The 14,765-nt window shown below is 38.8% G+C and overlaps 1 protein-coding gene across 31 annotated transcripts in view; it reads right to left on the bottom strand.

Annotated features, from left to right (window-relative positions):
- The window catches only part of CAMK2D (calcium/calmodulin dependent protein kinase II delta), a 120,463-nt gene that overhangs the window by 50,542 nt on the left and 55,156 nt on the right, over positions 1-14,765 (bottom strand). For all 31 annotated transcript variants that reach the window (XM_032684775.1, XM_032684774.1, XM_032684759.1 and 28 more), the window contains 2 exons: positions 6,124-6,178; positions 795-860 (listed from right to left, as the gene is read on the bottom strand). In XM_032684775.1, coding sequence (XP_032540666.1) covers positions 795-860; positions 6,124-6,178 — 121 coding nt within the window. The remainder of the gene's footprint in view (positions 1-794; positions 861-6,123; positions 6,179-14,765) is intronic.

Raw genomic sequence — 14,765 nt, 5'->3', positions numbered from 1 at the left:
AGTGGCGGTGCGTGACTAAAACCACATCAAAACGTGAGGATTGTTTAAATTTACTTTGAGATTAGTTTCTGTGAAGAGTGTAGTGGTAGAATCTGTATTGAAGTAATTGACCACAACGTGGAGGATTCATAATTACATGGGAATATTTAAGATTTATTCTTATATGAGGGCAAACAGATTCTGAGATGGAAAAGTGGCCCTGATACTTTATGTTAGCATGGAAATTAGGATAATTGTCAACTTATTCTTCAAGTTTTCCAACAAGCACTTGCAGAAAATTGCTAGAGATTTCATATTTGAGCTCAGACTATGAGATGCACAGCATAATTGCTTATTGATGAAACACAACAAAAATGTTTAAGTAGGAAAAGGAAATCAGTGCTTCTGGACTGGGAACAAAAAAATTGATATTTAATGTAAAATTCTTGTATTTCTAACTCGGATCAGCAAAAGTAAGAATCCATGGGTGAGATAACTGAACCGGTATGTCCAGTTTGCAGAGGAGAAAAGAGGGCAATGTTTTAACAACTTCACCAATTTGCAAAGATTTTAACAAACTGAGGTGCAATTCTGGCTTTTTCAGATCAGCAGACATCAAGACTTCACGTGAGTTCTCCATCCCGCAGTTGTGAGCTCAAAATGCCAAACTGTGCCCTTCCAAGTCTAGGAGAACTCCAGGGGAAATCCTAGAGTCTCACAGACTGTGCTAGGGAAACTGATGCCAAACACCAGGAGATATTTAAGGAACTATCCTAGAACTATCAAAGGCAACATAAGAAAAACAAATGACTTACCTGGCATCTGCTTCACTATAATATTCTCTTGCAACTATATCTTCGAACAATTCACCTCCAGTGACTCTGTTACAAAAAGCAAGATGGGAAAAAGGAGATTTCACGAGTGAAAATTATCTTGACAGGGAGAAGTCAGAGAGGAATAACCAAAATATTTGCACAGAAATGCAAGAGCTGCAGGAACTCAGTGTAGGTCAAAACTCAACAGAGGTGTACTCAGGTGCCAGACTGGCCACCTTTTTGTGCTTTGACTAGAAAGAGGATTGCTGAGTTGGAGGGAAAGTATCAGTAGAAGCAGAGTTCCCTTATCAATTTAATGGCAGATTTTTTTCCCTAGAAAATATTCAGTTATCTTTGTCCAGAAAGTAGAAATAGTTTAGTCAAAGTGTCACTTAAAATAACTTAAGAGGCATTAATAGTATGAGAGAAGAGCTGTATGATCCAAGGATCACTAACAGAATCAACTGTGCATCGTTGCATACTCAGGATTTCACTGTACAACCAGTGCTTTCATGGTAGGAAGTGGTTAAAAGGAAATAAAACTGTGTTGTTATAGAAAATAAATACTGAAGACGAGCATAAACCAGGCTCATCATAAAGGAGAGTTGTAAGGGACAATTCTGGTACAATACATAAACATGTAACATCTATGAGTAAAAATAAGGTTAAAATCAGGAGAAGTTTTCTATCAGTCATAAAGCTGGTGTAAATAAACAGGTTTTAGTGCTCTATTTTTAAGATGAAGATCAATGAGCTTTTAAATAAAATCATAAAACTTGTCTGCCTGTGTGAACAAGAGTGGACTCATGGAACAGCAAGACCCCTCCTGTGACATTTCTCTTCTGTGGAATATGCTGGCATACTTTCACAGCTAAATGCAATTCTTCATATATATCAGTGCTGTAATGAACAGTTGAAAATAGATGTAAACCTTGACAATTCCCACAGCCTGGAGTACCCACATGCCCAGGGTAACCAGAGCACTTGAACACAGCCTCACCACACTGGGTGCACAAACTAGTGCAATTCCTGCTTTCCAAAACCTTCATCTGCTGAACCAAAATAATTCCTAGGTGAGAGATCTATGTTAGTATTTCATTACTGGTTAGGAATGTAGATATTAGCACATTATATTCTCAATACATTCCCAAAAGTAAAAGCTTGAGTGGGCTACAAGATACTTTGAGATGTTTAAAAATCTATGCTACGATGAACACAATTACTACTGAACACAATTAAATTTAATAGTATTAAAAAGTTAAAAGTGAGCATACTTGGAACCTTCACAACTGTAACATTCATTTGCAAACTGCTGTACTAAACACTTTGTGGAGGATCCCAGCTTTCAGTCATGTTAGATGATGACAGAAAGGACCTGCTCAACCAGCAGCATCGCTCCTTTCTTTGAGAAGGCCAGTTCAAAAACTTTATTTCCACGTTTTCAGTTACATGCGGGTTATACCATCCTTTTTCTGACTTTGCACCCTACTGACTCTGAAGGTAGAGACTTTCAGGTACCAGAACACTATTTAGTACAAAAGCCTGCAGTAAAATCTGGAGGAGGTAAAATACCTTATTGCCTAATTTGTATTCTCTTTCTTTTTGTCTTCTACCTTCCAGAAACTGGCTTTGGTTGCTGTAATACAAAATGTTTGATTGATGCATATTTTGACAGTCTCTCATATCTCCTTTTTGCATATATATTTGTCTGCCACAGTTCTGGTAAAGAGGAATAATTCTCAATTCTCAATGAATGAAAAAAACAAAGCATCCTTTGATCTTACTCTTTCCTAAAACACTTATTTTCGATCCAAGGCAAAAGAGAAAACAAAAAGCTTTAGTCATCAAAGTGCCTTTCAGTGGGAGAGAATCTCAAATTGACGCTTGTTTTTCTGTAGCACGGAGGAAAGAAAGGGATATGAAATCCCACTTGCTGACATTAAACATTTGCTTGGTATTCAGAACCATTGTTAAACGAGGAAAAGATAAAAGCAAGAACAGAGCAGTTGAATTGCACTGTGACAATCAAACAAGCAGTCAACAATTCTCGTGCTCTGTATCCAAAGGATACTTTAGGAATAACTCTCAGAAGAGCTAAATGGCCAGAAGGAGGGAAGGAATAATGGACTGGCACTAACGCAGGGCCACCAAGATGGTTAGAGCCAGAGCACACCAAACAGATACAAGGACTTTTCCTCCTTGGTTGTTACTATAATTATTTATTACTAAGCACTTGTTGCTCCAAGAGGTTGTGGAATTTCCATATCTATCCTATTGCCTCCAGTGAGGTTGTATTTCATGACAGGACATTCCTGATATGAGCTCTAGGAACTTTCAGGGTACAAACTAAAAGCCCCTGGTTCTCACAAATTCCAATGGCTCTTTTGTGATTTTTCTGAAGAGCAGACTGAAGTGGCAACATCTAAACCACGTGGGTCTGTTTAAACAGAAGAGGTACAAGCAACCTGCAGGAACACCGAGGCCCTCTGCACCAGGCATGTCTTTGGGGAAAACTGCAGAGTTTTATAAGAGATATAAGAGAATGATTAAAAGGAACACACAAATTAGCAAAGACAGCTAAAACAGGCTCTGCTGATGACCACAGTGGCACGGTTTCCTCCTAGTTTACATTTCTGATTTCTTGAATTGCTTTAAGGTGCAAGGAAGCAAACTTACAAAACTACGGTGGCCACAGAATTTTTACATTTACCTGTGGCCTTTCTACTTCTGAAAAAGAGATGTTCAGGCACTTACCCAAGGCAAACACTGTTTTGCAATGAGGCTATTTTTTTTGGCATTTTTTGTTTATTCTACACAGTCCAGGCCCTCCATTTGGAACCCAAAAGCAACGCCAGGATTCTTAATGTACCAATTGTTGCATCTCATCAAGTGCATTAAAATGTGAGACACTGAACACAGAGGATCTCATTGACTTGCACAAGAGAGTCTTCAAGTGCTACAGCTGTTTCCATTCAGATCCAGCAATTAATACTGACAGAATTGATTGGATTTGAATTCATCTAACATCATTAAGGCTGAAGACAGTCTCACTCGTGCTTAGCAACCGAAATGGGCTGACAGACGTAAATCCTGACTGCAGGTGCCTTGACCAGTGAGGGAAGAGGAGCAAAAACTTCATGAAGTCCATCATGAAATCCATGAAGTTCGTTGTTCAATGTCCATTTCCCACATGGATTTTAAGAGACTTCTACCTTCCCACTTGATGCTACAACTGGTCACACAAATGCAGGCCTGGAACAGAACACCTTAAACACTGTTTTTTCTCCAGATAAAAGTACAGCAATCCCTGAGGTACATAAGTGAAGCAACAGGCTTTTCCTTCAGAGTGCAAACATCTCTGTGGCACTTATATCAAAGAGATTATTAGAAATTCAAAACAGAAGGTGACAATAACTGGATTTTTTCTCTCCACAGAAAAGGCAGTCTTCTTCTCTACTTTCTTACGTGGGATGCAGTCTAAGAGAAATTTCTAAAGAAACAGTGGCACTGAATCCCACACAGTCTGAAAGAAATCATTAAGAAAATGCCATGATGGTACGTGTGGGTGGAGTGACAGTGTTACTCCACAGCCAGGCTCCCGTTGAATAAAAATTAAAGAAAGAAAAGCAGGTACTGGGCCTTCACGTTCAAGAAGTGCAAAGGGTACCTTTTTATTGTGGCAGCTCTTTTATGTACACTTCAACAAGGCACCAACCCACACATTTGTAATTGCACTAAAAGATCGAGTCTCACTAATAAACAGTATTAGTGAGCATTAAAGCACTGATTTCTTAGTCTGAATGTGAAAAATTAACTGTGAACGGGCATTCCTTGTCATTTGGTAAAAGTTCTTCAGGAATGCAACCTGTTGCTTCTCCAAAGACAACAATCAGTCTGCAAAGTTACTGCCTTTACCATTTAGATGTTTTCTTTGTTGTAAAAGAAATAATTTTGCCCATAAACCCACGAACAAAACATAAAGGTTTTATATTCATGTTTGAGTCTGTTCTTATGTTTGTCCTGACAGGGAAACAGAGGAAGTTCCAGTCAGCTCCAGAATGCTTCCTGCAGGATCTAGTTTTCTGCCAAGACAGTATCTTTGGGTTAGGTATTAATTTTTTATTGCAGAATACAGGCTCCTATTTGTTCTGTTACTATCAAGATATAGATACTGGTATCTACAACTCTGAAGTTGTTCAAATGTTCTAGTTCACATGGCAATCACAATCCCCTGAGATAAGTCTGGCACTACACACTAAGTTAAGGCAGACGTGGACTAACTGCAATTGCAGTGGGCCACAGTTTGGAGCAGTACAGCAGTACAACAAGAAAATTAAAAAGCCACCAGTTTATCAAAGGGATATTGTCCCTAGAACTACGAATTCTGCATGGACTTCTTAGAAATGTTCGGGACTAAGGAGATTTTTCCAATTCCACGTAGAAAGATTTCCTTTGTAGCCCTTAAGGAAAAAAAAAAAAGGCACAACAAACCCCAGTTGGTGTCAGAGAAGGAGTGTGTGTGTTGTGCCCTGGAGCCATTTCCAAGGCAACAGTCACAGCACTTACCTGGGATACACATAAGTCAGATAAAAACTCCTGTTAGGATTTGAATCCTGAATGCATTCACTGCAGACAGACTATTTTAAATTTTGTATTGTAATATTGTGTGTTTCTAGTGTGAAATCTAGTCTCAAAGAAGCCTTTACAGATTTCTCCTAAAACAATTAAGTGAGGAAATAAACCAGAATGTAACCTGAACATGAAAGCACACAATTGCTTGTGGAAGATCCAGGTTCTCACTCAGCCATGCGGAATGCAAATAATTCTGTTTGTTTGCTTAGAAATGAGCTGTTTCACATTTCTGAGGTAATAATGTATTCTCATTCTAACCAGCAAAACCATGGCAGGCCTAAGAGAGCCACCTAAGACAGGTGGGTGTTTTATCTGTTAAAGCACATATTGCTCTGGGTTTTATTAATGTTTCCTTTACAGACAACTGGCTTGCAGCAAATTCTATTTTCTGAGTGGTAGTGTGCTTAGCTCTGGTAGGTATCATGCAACTTTTACTTACATACCTACATTTTACATTAAAATCCACTTCAAGGGTAGATTTTTTAATAGTTTTTAATACAGAATCCTTACAGGGACATACAAATGAGTTCTTGCACATGCAAATAACCAAATGTTACTGTCTTTTTAGCTGTTTAGCTATTTGTCCAACTCACTGCACCAGGACCATGCACTTGAGATGCAAAACTTGTATTTGCATCTCAAAAGTTTAAATACCACATCCCCAAACTTGCTAAAAATAGGCAAAACACATACTTACAAGTCAAAGACTAGGTAATGGAATCCTTCTTCTGATATGCTGTCATGGAGCCGCACTGTGGAAAAGGAGGGGAGAAAAGATAAACACCAGTCACCTTTTTAATGTCTTTGATGCCTGTTGTTGATTTTGGGAGAAAAAAGAGGATTATAATTCTGCTACAGCCCCATGTCATGTTTACATACATCTGTGTGCCCAGATCTAAAGTTTTTCCTGAAAATGGCCTAGTCAGCTGCAGGCTTCATTTCTGAATTTTAAGAATTCACATCACATCGTGGTGCAACTGTGAATTAAGTCCTGCAGTTTTTCTTAATTACCTTAAATGAAATTGCAATTTCCAAAGCTGATACAGGAAGTTTTGTCAGTAGTTTGATTCAAATAATTATCACTTATAGAACCAAATAAAAAAATCAGGTTAATCTAAAACTGATCGGTGTTCAAAACTGATCTGATGAAGAAAGTGTAAAAGAAAAGGATTTCCAGATCTCCCCAGATGGTAACTCCATGTATTAATCTTTTTTTTATACAATACATGACATTTTTTAAAAAATATGATCAAATAAACATGACTTTTTAACTTAATAATATTTAGTCCAGGGAAACATCTTGTGTTTACACAATACTGAAGAGAAAACCAGCTCTTGCCTGACTCAGTGCCCAGAGCTCGTGATGATTCAGAGCAGCCAAGTAGGTCTAAATCAGAATTTGTGGTTTTGGCTGGTTCTGTAGTCTAGATTAGTCGATGTTTTTGTGAAGTGCAAGCCACCATTCTTCCCCCCCCAAAAAAACCCCAATGCTCACTAACAGCATTCTAGTCACACAGGCAGAATGGAACATGATATTTGATTTCCCATATCAGGTATGGATAGTGAGAACTAGCAAACACTTCTGGTCACGCAGAGTATTTGCTCCCCGCTGTTTTCAAAGACCTCCAAAGCGGGTAAAACAACCCAGATTTTTGAAAGGGCTTTAGCAAATTGAATCAAAGTGCTACACCTTAAAATTCAGAAATGAAACTTTGGTTTTAAACCCAGAGAGTCTTAGCTTGAGCTTGAATAACAAAACTAGAGCCAAGAGGTTGAATTTTGTCTTGAACAGGGCCACCTGTTACTAAGCAGCCCAGGATGGCACCGTGTGAAGGGGTTTTCTGAAGCAGAAGGTGCTCTTACTTTGTCACATCCTTTTCTAGAAGAGGGCTCTTGGTTCAGGGTCCCACAGAACCATGGCTCCATCCCTTCTGACTAAGAAAGGCCTGTGATTTGAGATGATGGATGATGTTTTTCTCAGCCTGGCAAGGCTAATTCCTTACTAGCCAAACTCGAGTCTGACACGTCCATGGGGATATCTTCCTCAAGGATCATATTCTGTCTTTCCCTTTCCTCTCAAATGCCTGAATCACAGAAGTGAGATGGAACAAATCCTTCTCTGAATCAAGATCACATGCCCCTGATTGTTTCTGGAGAGGAAAACAGGCTGAGGCAGCCAGGGAAGAGCAAAACTGCCTTTTGGCAAGTGCTTCTGTTGGCTCCTTTGGTCAGTTCAGGCATAGGGTTATGCCAGTAAATCTGAAAGGTGAAAATCCCCAATATGCGAGGGCAGAGGAGAAGAATCCCTGGTGCAGACAAGGCAGAGAATCCAGAGGAAAGGCTGCACAACAGCACAGGGGCAAATCCAGCACACGTAGCAGGCAGGATGCAGGCATGACAAAGCAAAAGGCAGCAATTACACAGATTATCCATCCAGGATAAGAGCTCCCATCAGGAACTCATGCTGCCATTCCTATTTCCCCAGAGTCACAAAGCCTTCCTCAGCAGTAGCAGTTCAATTTGTCTTTTTTGAGAAGTTAGACAGTTAGACCTAATCATTATGAACTGGAGTTGTTCCCTCGGTGCTGTAGGGAACAAACACACGATGGGGCAGGAAGGACACTGGGGTCATTCTTTTCCCTCCTCCCTTCTGTAGCCCTGTGGTCACTCTCCTCCACTGGGTTCCAGGGAAGGTGTTTAACACCCTCAGACAACAAAGTTGTTGGTCTTCAGCAAACCACTTGAAATGCCTGACAGGAATCCAGGGAGCATTAAGAATCTCTTTCTTTTGGAGAAGTACTGTAAGCTCAGGAAACATCAGGAATATCCCTGACTGATTTTCATCTGAAATACTTTCCAATCACCACTCTGCAAAAGTCATAATTTATAATTTTGAATAATTTCATATAATAGTTTTAGGGAGAACTCCCATTAGCTTTTTTATCTTTGTACTATTAGTGTTGGCAAGCTCCAATCTGACTGAAAAGTAAACTGATGTCCATTACTTGACTTTTTGTGCTGAACTGTAATATTTTGTGTCTATTCCACAGAAAACAGCTGATATAATGGCCAAGCAACCTTATTATCTCCTTTCTGAATTTCTGCAGTTAAAGAAAAAAAACCAACAACACAACAAAATAATAGTATTCCACATACTTTCAAAGCAAATCAAATTCTTCCAGGTAAGGAGTCAAGTCAAACAGTAGATAGAGTCAGAGAGAAATTCTCCAGGATAAAGATATTTAACCATATCAAACTATTGCCGAAAATACTTATTTGTGTGAAATTGCTGTAATGATCATTTTGCTAAATTTGGTATCATGTTACAAAGACAAATTATTTAAGAATAATGGTTAAAATCAGCTAATGGTAGAGGCCCTCATTTTCCCTTTGGTACTACAGATTAAGATCTCTGGACCCCTAGAAACACTAATGCTGTCACTCTGTGAAGTTTGATGTCTTAGGAAGTTACAGGGGTCATTCATCAGCAGCAGAGATTTAAAATGGAATTCAAAGTCCCAAAAGCTTATGTCACATTTGCTAAAATATGCAAATTATTTCTTTAAGTTCCTGCCTTGCTGCAAAAAGAGTGAAAAAGGGACAGATGTGCTAACCCTCCATGTTCACTTCCAAAAGTGTATTACAGTGTTTATGCAGATCTTGCATAGACCCCTCTTATCAGAAAAAAAACCCCAAACTCTCCAAAATGAACTTAATTAGTTAATGGAAGGAACTTAATGGAATGATTTAATTTAACTTTGGGGTTTCTGTGAATTGGTACCTGCCTCCCAGTAGGTATGGGATAAACACTAAACATGAAGTAATATTTTGCACATCTAAGAAAATAACCCTTCCCATGCTCTGTTAAAGAAAAACCAGTGGCATCCTGCAAGATTTACTGCCATTAAATGACTTTATGCAAGTCAGCAGGGCTGTGTATGCCATTAACAGGTGGCCTGTATTCAGCAACAGTGAATCAAAACTACAGAGCTCCCAAATTCATTCAGAAGATACACAACTTTTTTATTACAGTGCAAATTCATGGTTATTTAGGGCCAACAACTTGAGAAAAAAATCCTATTCATTTGCATCTGAATTGGTATAATAAAAAATGATGGGAAAAATAATTAGGCAATTTAATATTTGGAAAGACTGCCTTTGTCCCCGAGGCACTGCAACAGCAAGTGTTGACTACTATGAACAAAATGCCATATATTGCAAAAATATTCATTTGTGACCAAAACCCTCCCCCGTGAAGGCCCTCACACAATAAATGTCTGTATTCTGATTAAATGCCGGGAATATTTACATTCTCTGCCTTCATTAAAGTCCCTCAAGTCTACTGCATGTGGAGAAGGTAGTCTGCCAAACTGTTCATGTTGGTAAAAGACTCTTGCCACGCAAAAAATAAAAAATAATTTGTCAAAGTAGATAAAAGATCCAATTTTGCAGGGAGGCTGAGTCCAGGTACATGTCAAAGCAGATGACCCCCAATTCCCAACTCCTTTGTCATGATGAGACTCTTGTTTCATTCCTGCGGGGTGAGGACTGACTGACAGACTTCAAAAATAGAACACCCCAAATAAAACTAAAAAAAAAAGAATACAAACCCAACAGGTATCCCAAAACTTATAATTCTGTGTCAGGAGACTCCAGGGAGAGCAGCTGTAGTAACTGACACTTATTTCTTTAACCAGCAGGTTTTTGTGGCTTTTCAGTCCCTATAAAACAGATGTGTGTGCATTTATGTGTGCACACATGCCCAGAGTGGGACTGTGGAATCACATCCCATATCCCTGAAGTTAAAAGGAACAGCTGGAGTTACACCTCTTTAATTATTCATGGGTGAAACCAGCAAAATTGCATGGAGTTGTTGAAAAGAAGAGCGGGGGACTAAAATGTACACCTGTATCTTCATGTCTTCATTTAATACATAACCATGGCATTTACTGGAAATCCCGTGTTTTCGGGTTGAGCCAACTCCTCTTTGCAGCCAAACCCCTGATTTTGTAAGTTTAACAAGGTTTTTTACAATGCAACAAAAAGCCTTTACAAATGTCATCAGATTAAGCCTTATGAGGATAACTGCATGGATTAAAAGGAAGGCTGACACAAATTTTTGCTAAGAGCAAACTGATGTCTCAGCTGCCAGTGTTGATGCTTCAAGCACTAACAATTTTTAACCATTTTAACATTCATCAGAACATGGAAGAAGAGGAATAAAGACACAAGAATTATAAAGACACAAGAATTTCATGGAGTGTTAACTAATAAAAGGACAAGCTGTAAGACAGAGATGTTACATCAATTAAAATTAACCGGCTCAGAAAGCTGCACACTGTACTTTAATGGAGGGAATTAGACCTTGTCCCTTTTGATATTTACAGTGCTGGCCAACCCTGGGAACAGATTTAAATAAATAATATTAGGACCTACATATCTACAAAATTGGATACTGGGGGATTGTAATCACTGGGAGGACACAGCCTCCCTTCTTGGCTTTCCTCTGTTAAAACACACAAAACACAGACACACAAACAATTTATATAATGACCACTCAGAGAACTAGGTGTGGTTATTTTTTAAGTGCTCCCCTTCCATGAGGACCAAGCCCCAAGGTATTTAAAGACATCAGCTTATGAAAACAAAGCCACTCTACTTTAAATATTTTAAACAAAAAGGAAAGCAGAAAATTGCAATCCTGTGGCACAACCCAAGAGGTACCACAGGAAAGGAACCTCTCACCCAGGAGCAGCCTTAGACAATGTTGGCAAAGTAATCAGCACCATATTTAAGGCACTTTTATTGAGCAACAATCACTTTCAGCAAACTTAAACTAAACCTTTCAGTCTGTAGTTAAATTTCCTAAAGCTTTTAATTCTTGGCCTTTTATTTTTTTTTTTCAATTTTAAAAGCTTTTCCATTAGTTTATTAAAGACCATCAAGTAAAACCAAAAGGGAATGACTGTGTGTTCAAGATAACTTAGTAAAATTCTTCATTTAAAAGTTGATTAGAACTGTGATAACCTAAAGAAATAAGAAAAGATACAAAGATGGTCTTTACTGATGTTTATGTTGGATATTCAAATTTTTTTAGTAACTGAGTGACACTCCAAGTTTTGTATGCTTTCAATTCAGTGACCACTCCTACATAACTATCCTAACAAAGCATATTTGTAATTACCCTGAAATATTGATTTGACCAAGGAGGAATACTGAAAATGTAGTATTTATATGCACAGTCATTGTTTTTTGGTCTCTCAATGCTTTAGGAGAACCAGGACCTTCAAGTTTTAAAACAGGTCATTCTGGCAGCTGGAGACAACTAAAGCATCAATCCCTTTTCCCTAAAATTATTATTCAGGTCATTATATTCCATGGACTTTGCAACACCATGGAAATGCAGCAGGGCTGAAGAACCAACTCCATAGTCTGTTAGATGGTCTATTTATCCTAATTCAATTAGTGAACCTACAATAAACATTATGCATTCCTCCCTGTCTCTGATGCCTGACTGAAAACCTGACATTCCTGCCCATTTCTTCCCCTCAAGATGTAGAGAATTTTAAACTTTGCTAATAACAGTAAAAAATAATTTTCAGGTTGTCAGAACAAAAAGAAGAAATCCAAACCCACACCCAACACCGATTTAAAATGCAAATAATTATTTCGTTAAAGGAACTTCTTTCAAATTTGTGACTACACAGACATTTTCTGCTGTGAAGAAAATATACTTCAACTGAACTCCAACTGAAAATTTTTCTAGAACCCATTTAGAAGAGTCCCCCAATCACTTTGGTGGAGCATCATCAATAAATTATGGTAAAGAAGATGTTTGTAAATGACCTACCTTAACGAGGAACTTAATAAATGATGATGTAATGTCACAGAGCAAGCAGGTCTTTTTTGCTGTTTAATGGACTGCAATCCTTAATTATTAAGGATTTCATTTCCCCCACCTGTGATACAAATGGCCACAGAAAGAATTCCACTTGGCTGTTCCGAGGCACTTAACCACTCTAAGGACCCGAGCAGCACAAAAATCTGAAACAAATCCGCTCACACTGATAAACACACGTAAACATTTGCAGAAGTCCCTTCCATATGGACTCCATCTGTTGGGCAGGACATCCACACAACTCCAGGCTGACCCACTGGCTTCATTTCCAGCTAGAACAAAGAACCAAACCCCGTATTTCCATGAGGCTGAACTTTCCATTTCCAGCAATAATTTCCATACGAGAACGTGGGTTTGGAGAGAAAACCAAAACAATAAATTTCACTGCTAAAACAGTCCTGTGTTGGGGGGAGAGAAAACACAAGTAGTTGTGTTTTGTCTCATTCAGCTCCCAGTGTCATCATTGGAATTGCCTCAATCCATTCCCAGAGCCATCCTGCTGCCAATCAGAGGATAAAAACCCTCTCTTGTACACTCTGCCCTTAAATATATGTGAGACACTGCATAAAACAGGCTGAATGTAGGCTTTCAATATATACCTCTACATGTCAAAATTATCATTGCTGTCACGCTGATCTCCTGAAAATACAGAAAAAGCTGCTACTGGGCTTTGGTTTTTCACAAATATTACACGTAAGACCTTGTAAACAATAAGTAACTATAAAGCTATAAAGTTCATTTTACCTGGAATAAATAACCTATAAAATGGAAACTTTAATCTACTTTCAAATGAAGTTGTTCCAGGGAATTCTTGCCATCCTTTCCTGTGGGAAGATGACAACAGAATACACAAAGGGACTTTATTTGCCCTTATTTTTTACTGCAGGCTGTGGAGTGAGCATTACAAATATTACTTGTGAAGACCTTTGTCTGCAAGAGAAAAATGCTCCAGTTTATGTTATTATGCTGCCATAAACCCAAAGTTTATGCTCCCTTAATTCAGCTTAAAACAAAGCATCAGCTAATTTAAACTGAACCAATTACCCAGTTTACAGAGCAGTAGGTGGCCACAAAGAAATAGCTACATCAGTTTAAAAATAAATCAGCTTTTGATTAAGCTGGGCAGCTTTTATAGGCAGCCAGACCTAAGATTCCACTTCCTACGTGGGAAGTTTAACATTAATTACCACTGTGCTGGAAGTGCTCCATCAAATGTAACTCCTACTGCCAGTCCCTCATTTAATCATTATCTTTGTGTGATCTTCAAATGCCCCAGATTGGCAGTGAAGATCATGCCTTGCATCCTCTTTTCTGTAAGATGGAGAAGTTGAAAACCCATAAAAATGCAATATAAAAGTAGTCACACCTCTCAGGGAAGTGGTTAAAGACATGAGACAAGCAGGTTTGAGCTCATTTTCTGAAGACCTTTATGCAGTACAACCACCCCATTCACTGAATCACAGTAGGCACCACCTTTTATACCAAGTCAACATAATCTCTAAATCATTTCTTGATTATGCAGTAATGCCCACAAGTCCTCAGAGATCAGAAAAAGCTTTATTCTGAAGTGATGGCAGCATTTTGCAGGCCCTCGACCTGCTCCAGCCAAAAAAGTTACTTCTAGGAGAATAAAGTCAACTTCAAAGAAAATTCTATATTTTGTGGAATTAACCTGTTACTTTCTTACGTTATACAGCCCCACTGTAAATTTAGCTTCTCCCTTCCTTTATCTGATGGGTTTTTTATATCTGTGCAGGAGAAGAGGGCTTAAAGCCACTTTCCCAGGATCAGGTCCCCAAATTTTGTGCTACCAGCTTTGAGGAAAAAGACCTAAAACGGATGGGACAGACCTAAAGCATAATTATAGCGCCATTTCTGTCCTCGGTGCCCTCTTTCACAAACATCAATCCTGAATATCCTGACTGTGAGCAACGGGATCATCCCAGAGATCAACCCCACTCATAGGAGCTTTCAGTAACTTCCCAGAGCCTGAGTAATTCCAAGTGCTGTGCCCAGACAGAGTGTTTCCATAATAACCCCACTGCACCTCTATCCACTGGGCTGGGCTCAACACCATCTGGATTATTTTCGGAGTGAACGTGCCTTCCCCCTCCATCAATTAACTGCCACAGGAAGTCCCGCTCCCACAACTGAAGGCAGCTATAAATTACTGTCATTTTCCTAACGTGCAAGTTTACGAGTGAACGAGGATCCCAAATGATTCAAAGTGTTTGTTTTACAAAAAGCAGGGAATGCATATTAACTTAATAGATGACAAACTTGAGGCTTATGATGAGAAGCTGCCATTGTCTTTTAATCACAGCCTCACAATAAATGGAAATTAGAGAGTTTGTCCTGTCCCGTGGGACCCTTTGTAAGACTGTAATTAACTCAGTGACAACCCACATAAACTTGGGTGGAAAAGCTGCAGGAGGGAGCTG

The sequence above is a fragment of the Chiroxiphia lanceolata genome, chromosome 4 (assembly GCF_009829145.1).
Source record: "Chiroxiphia lanceolata isolate bChiLan1 chromosome 4, bChiLan1.pri, whole genome shotgun sequence".
NCBI lineage: Eukaryota > Metazoa > Chordata > Aves > Passeriformes > Pipridae > Chiroxiphia > Chiroxiphia lanceolata.
This window is presented reverse-complemented; position numbering and strand designations above follow the sequence as displayed.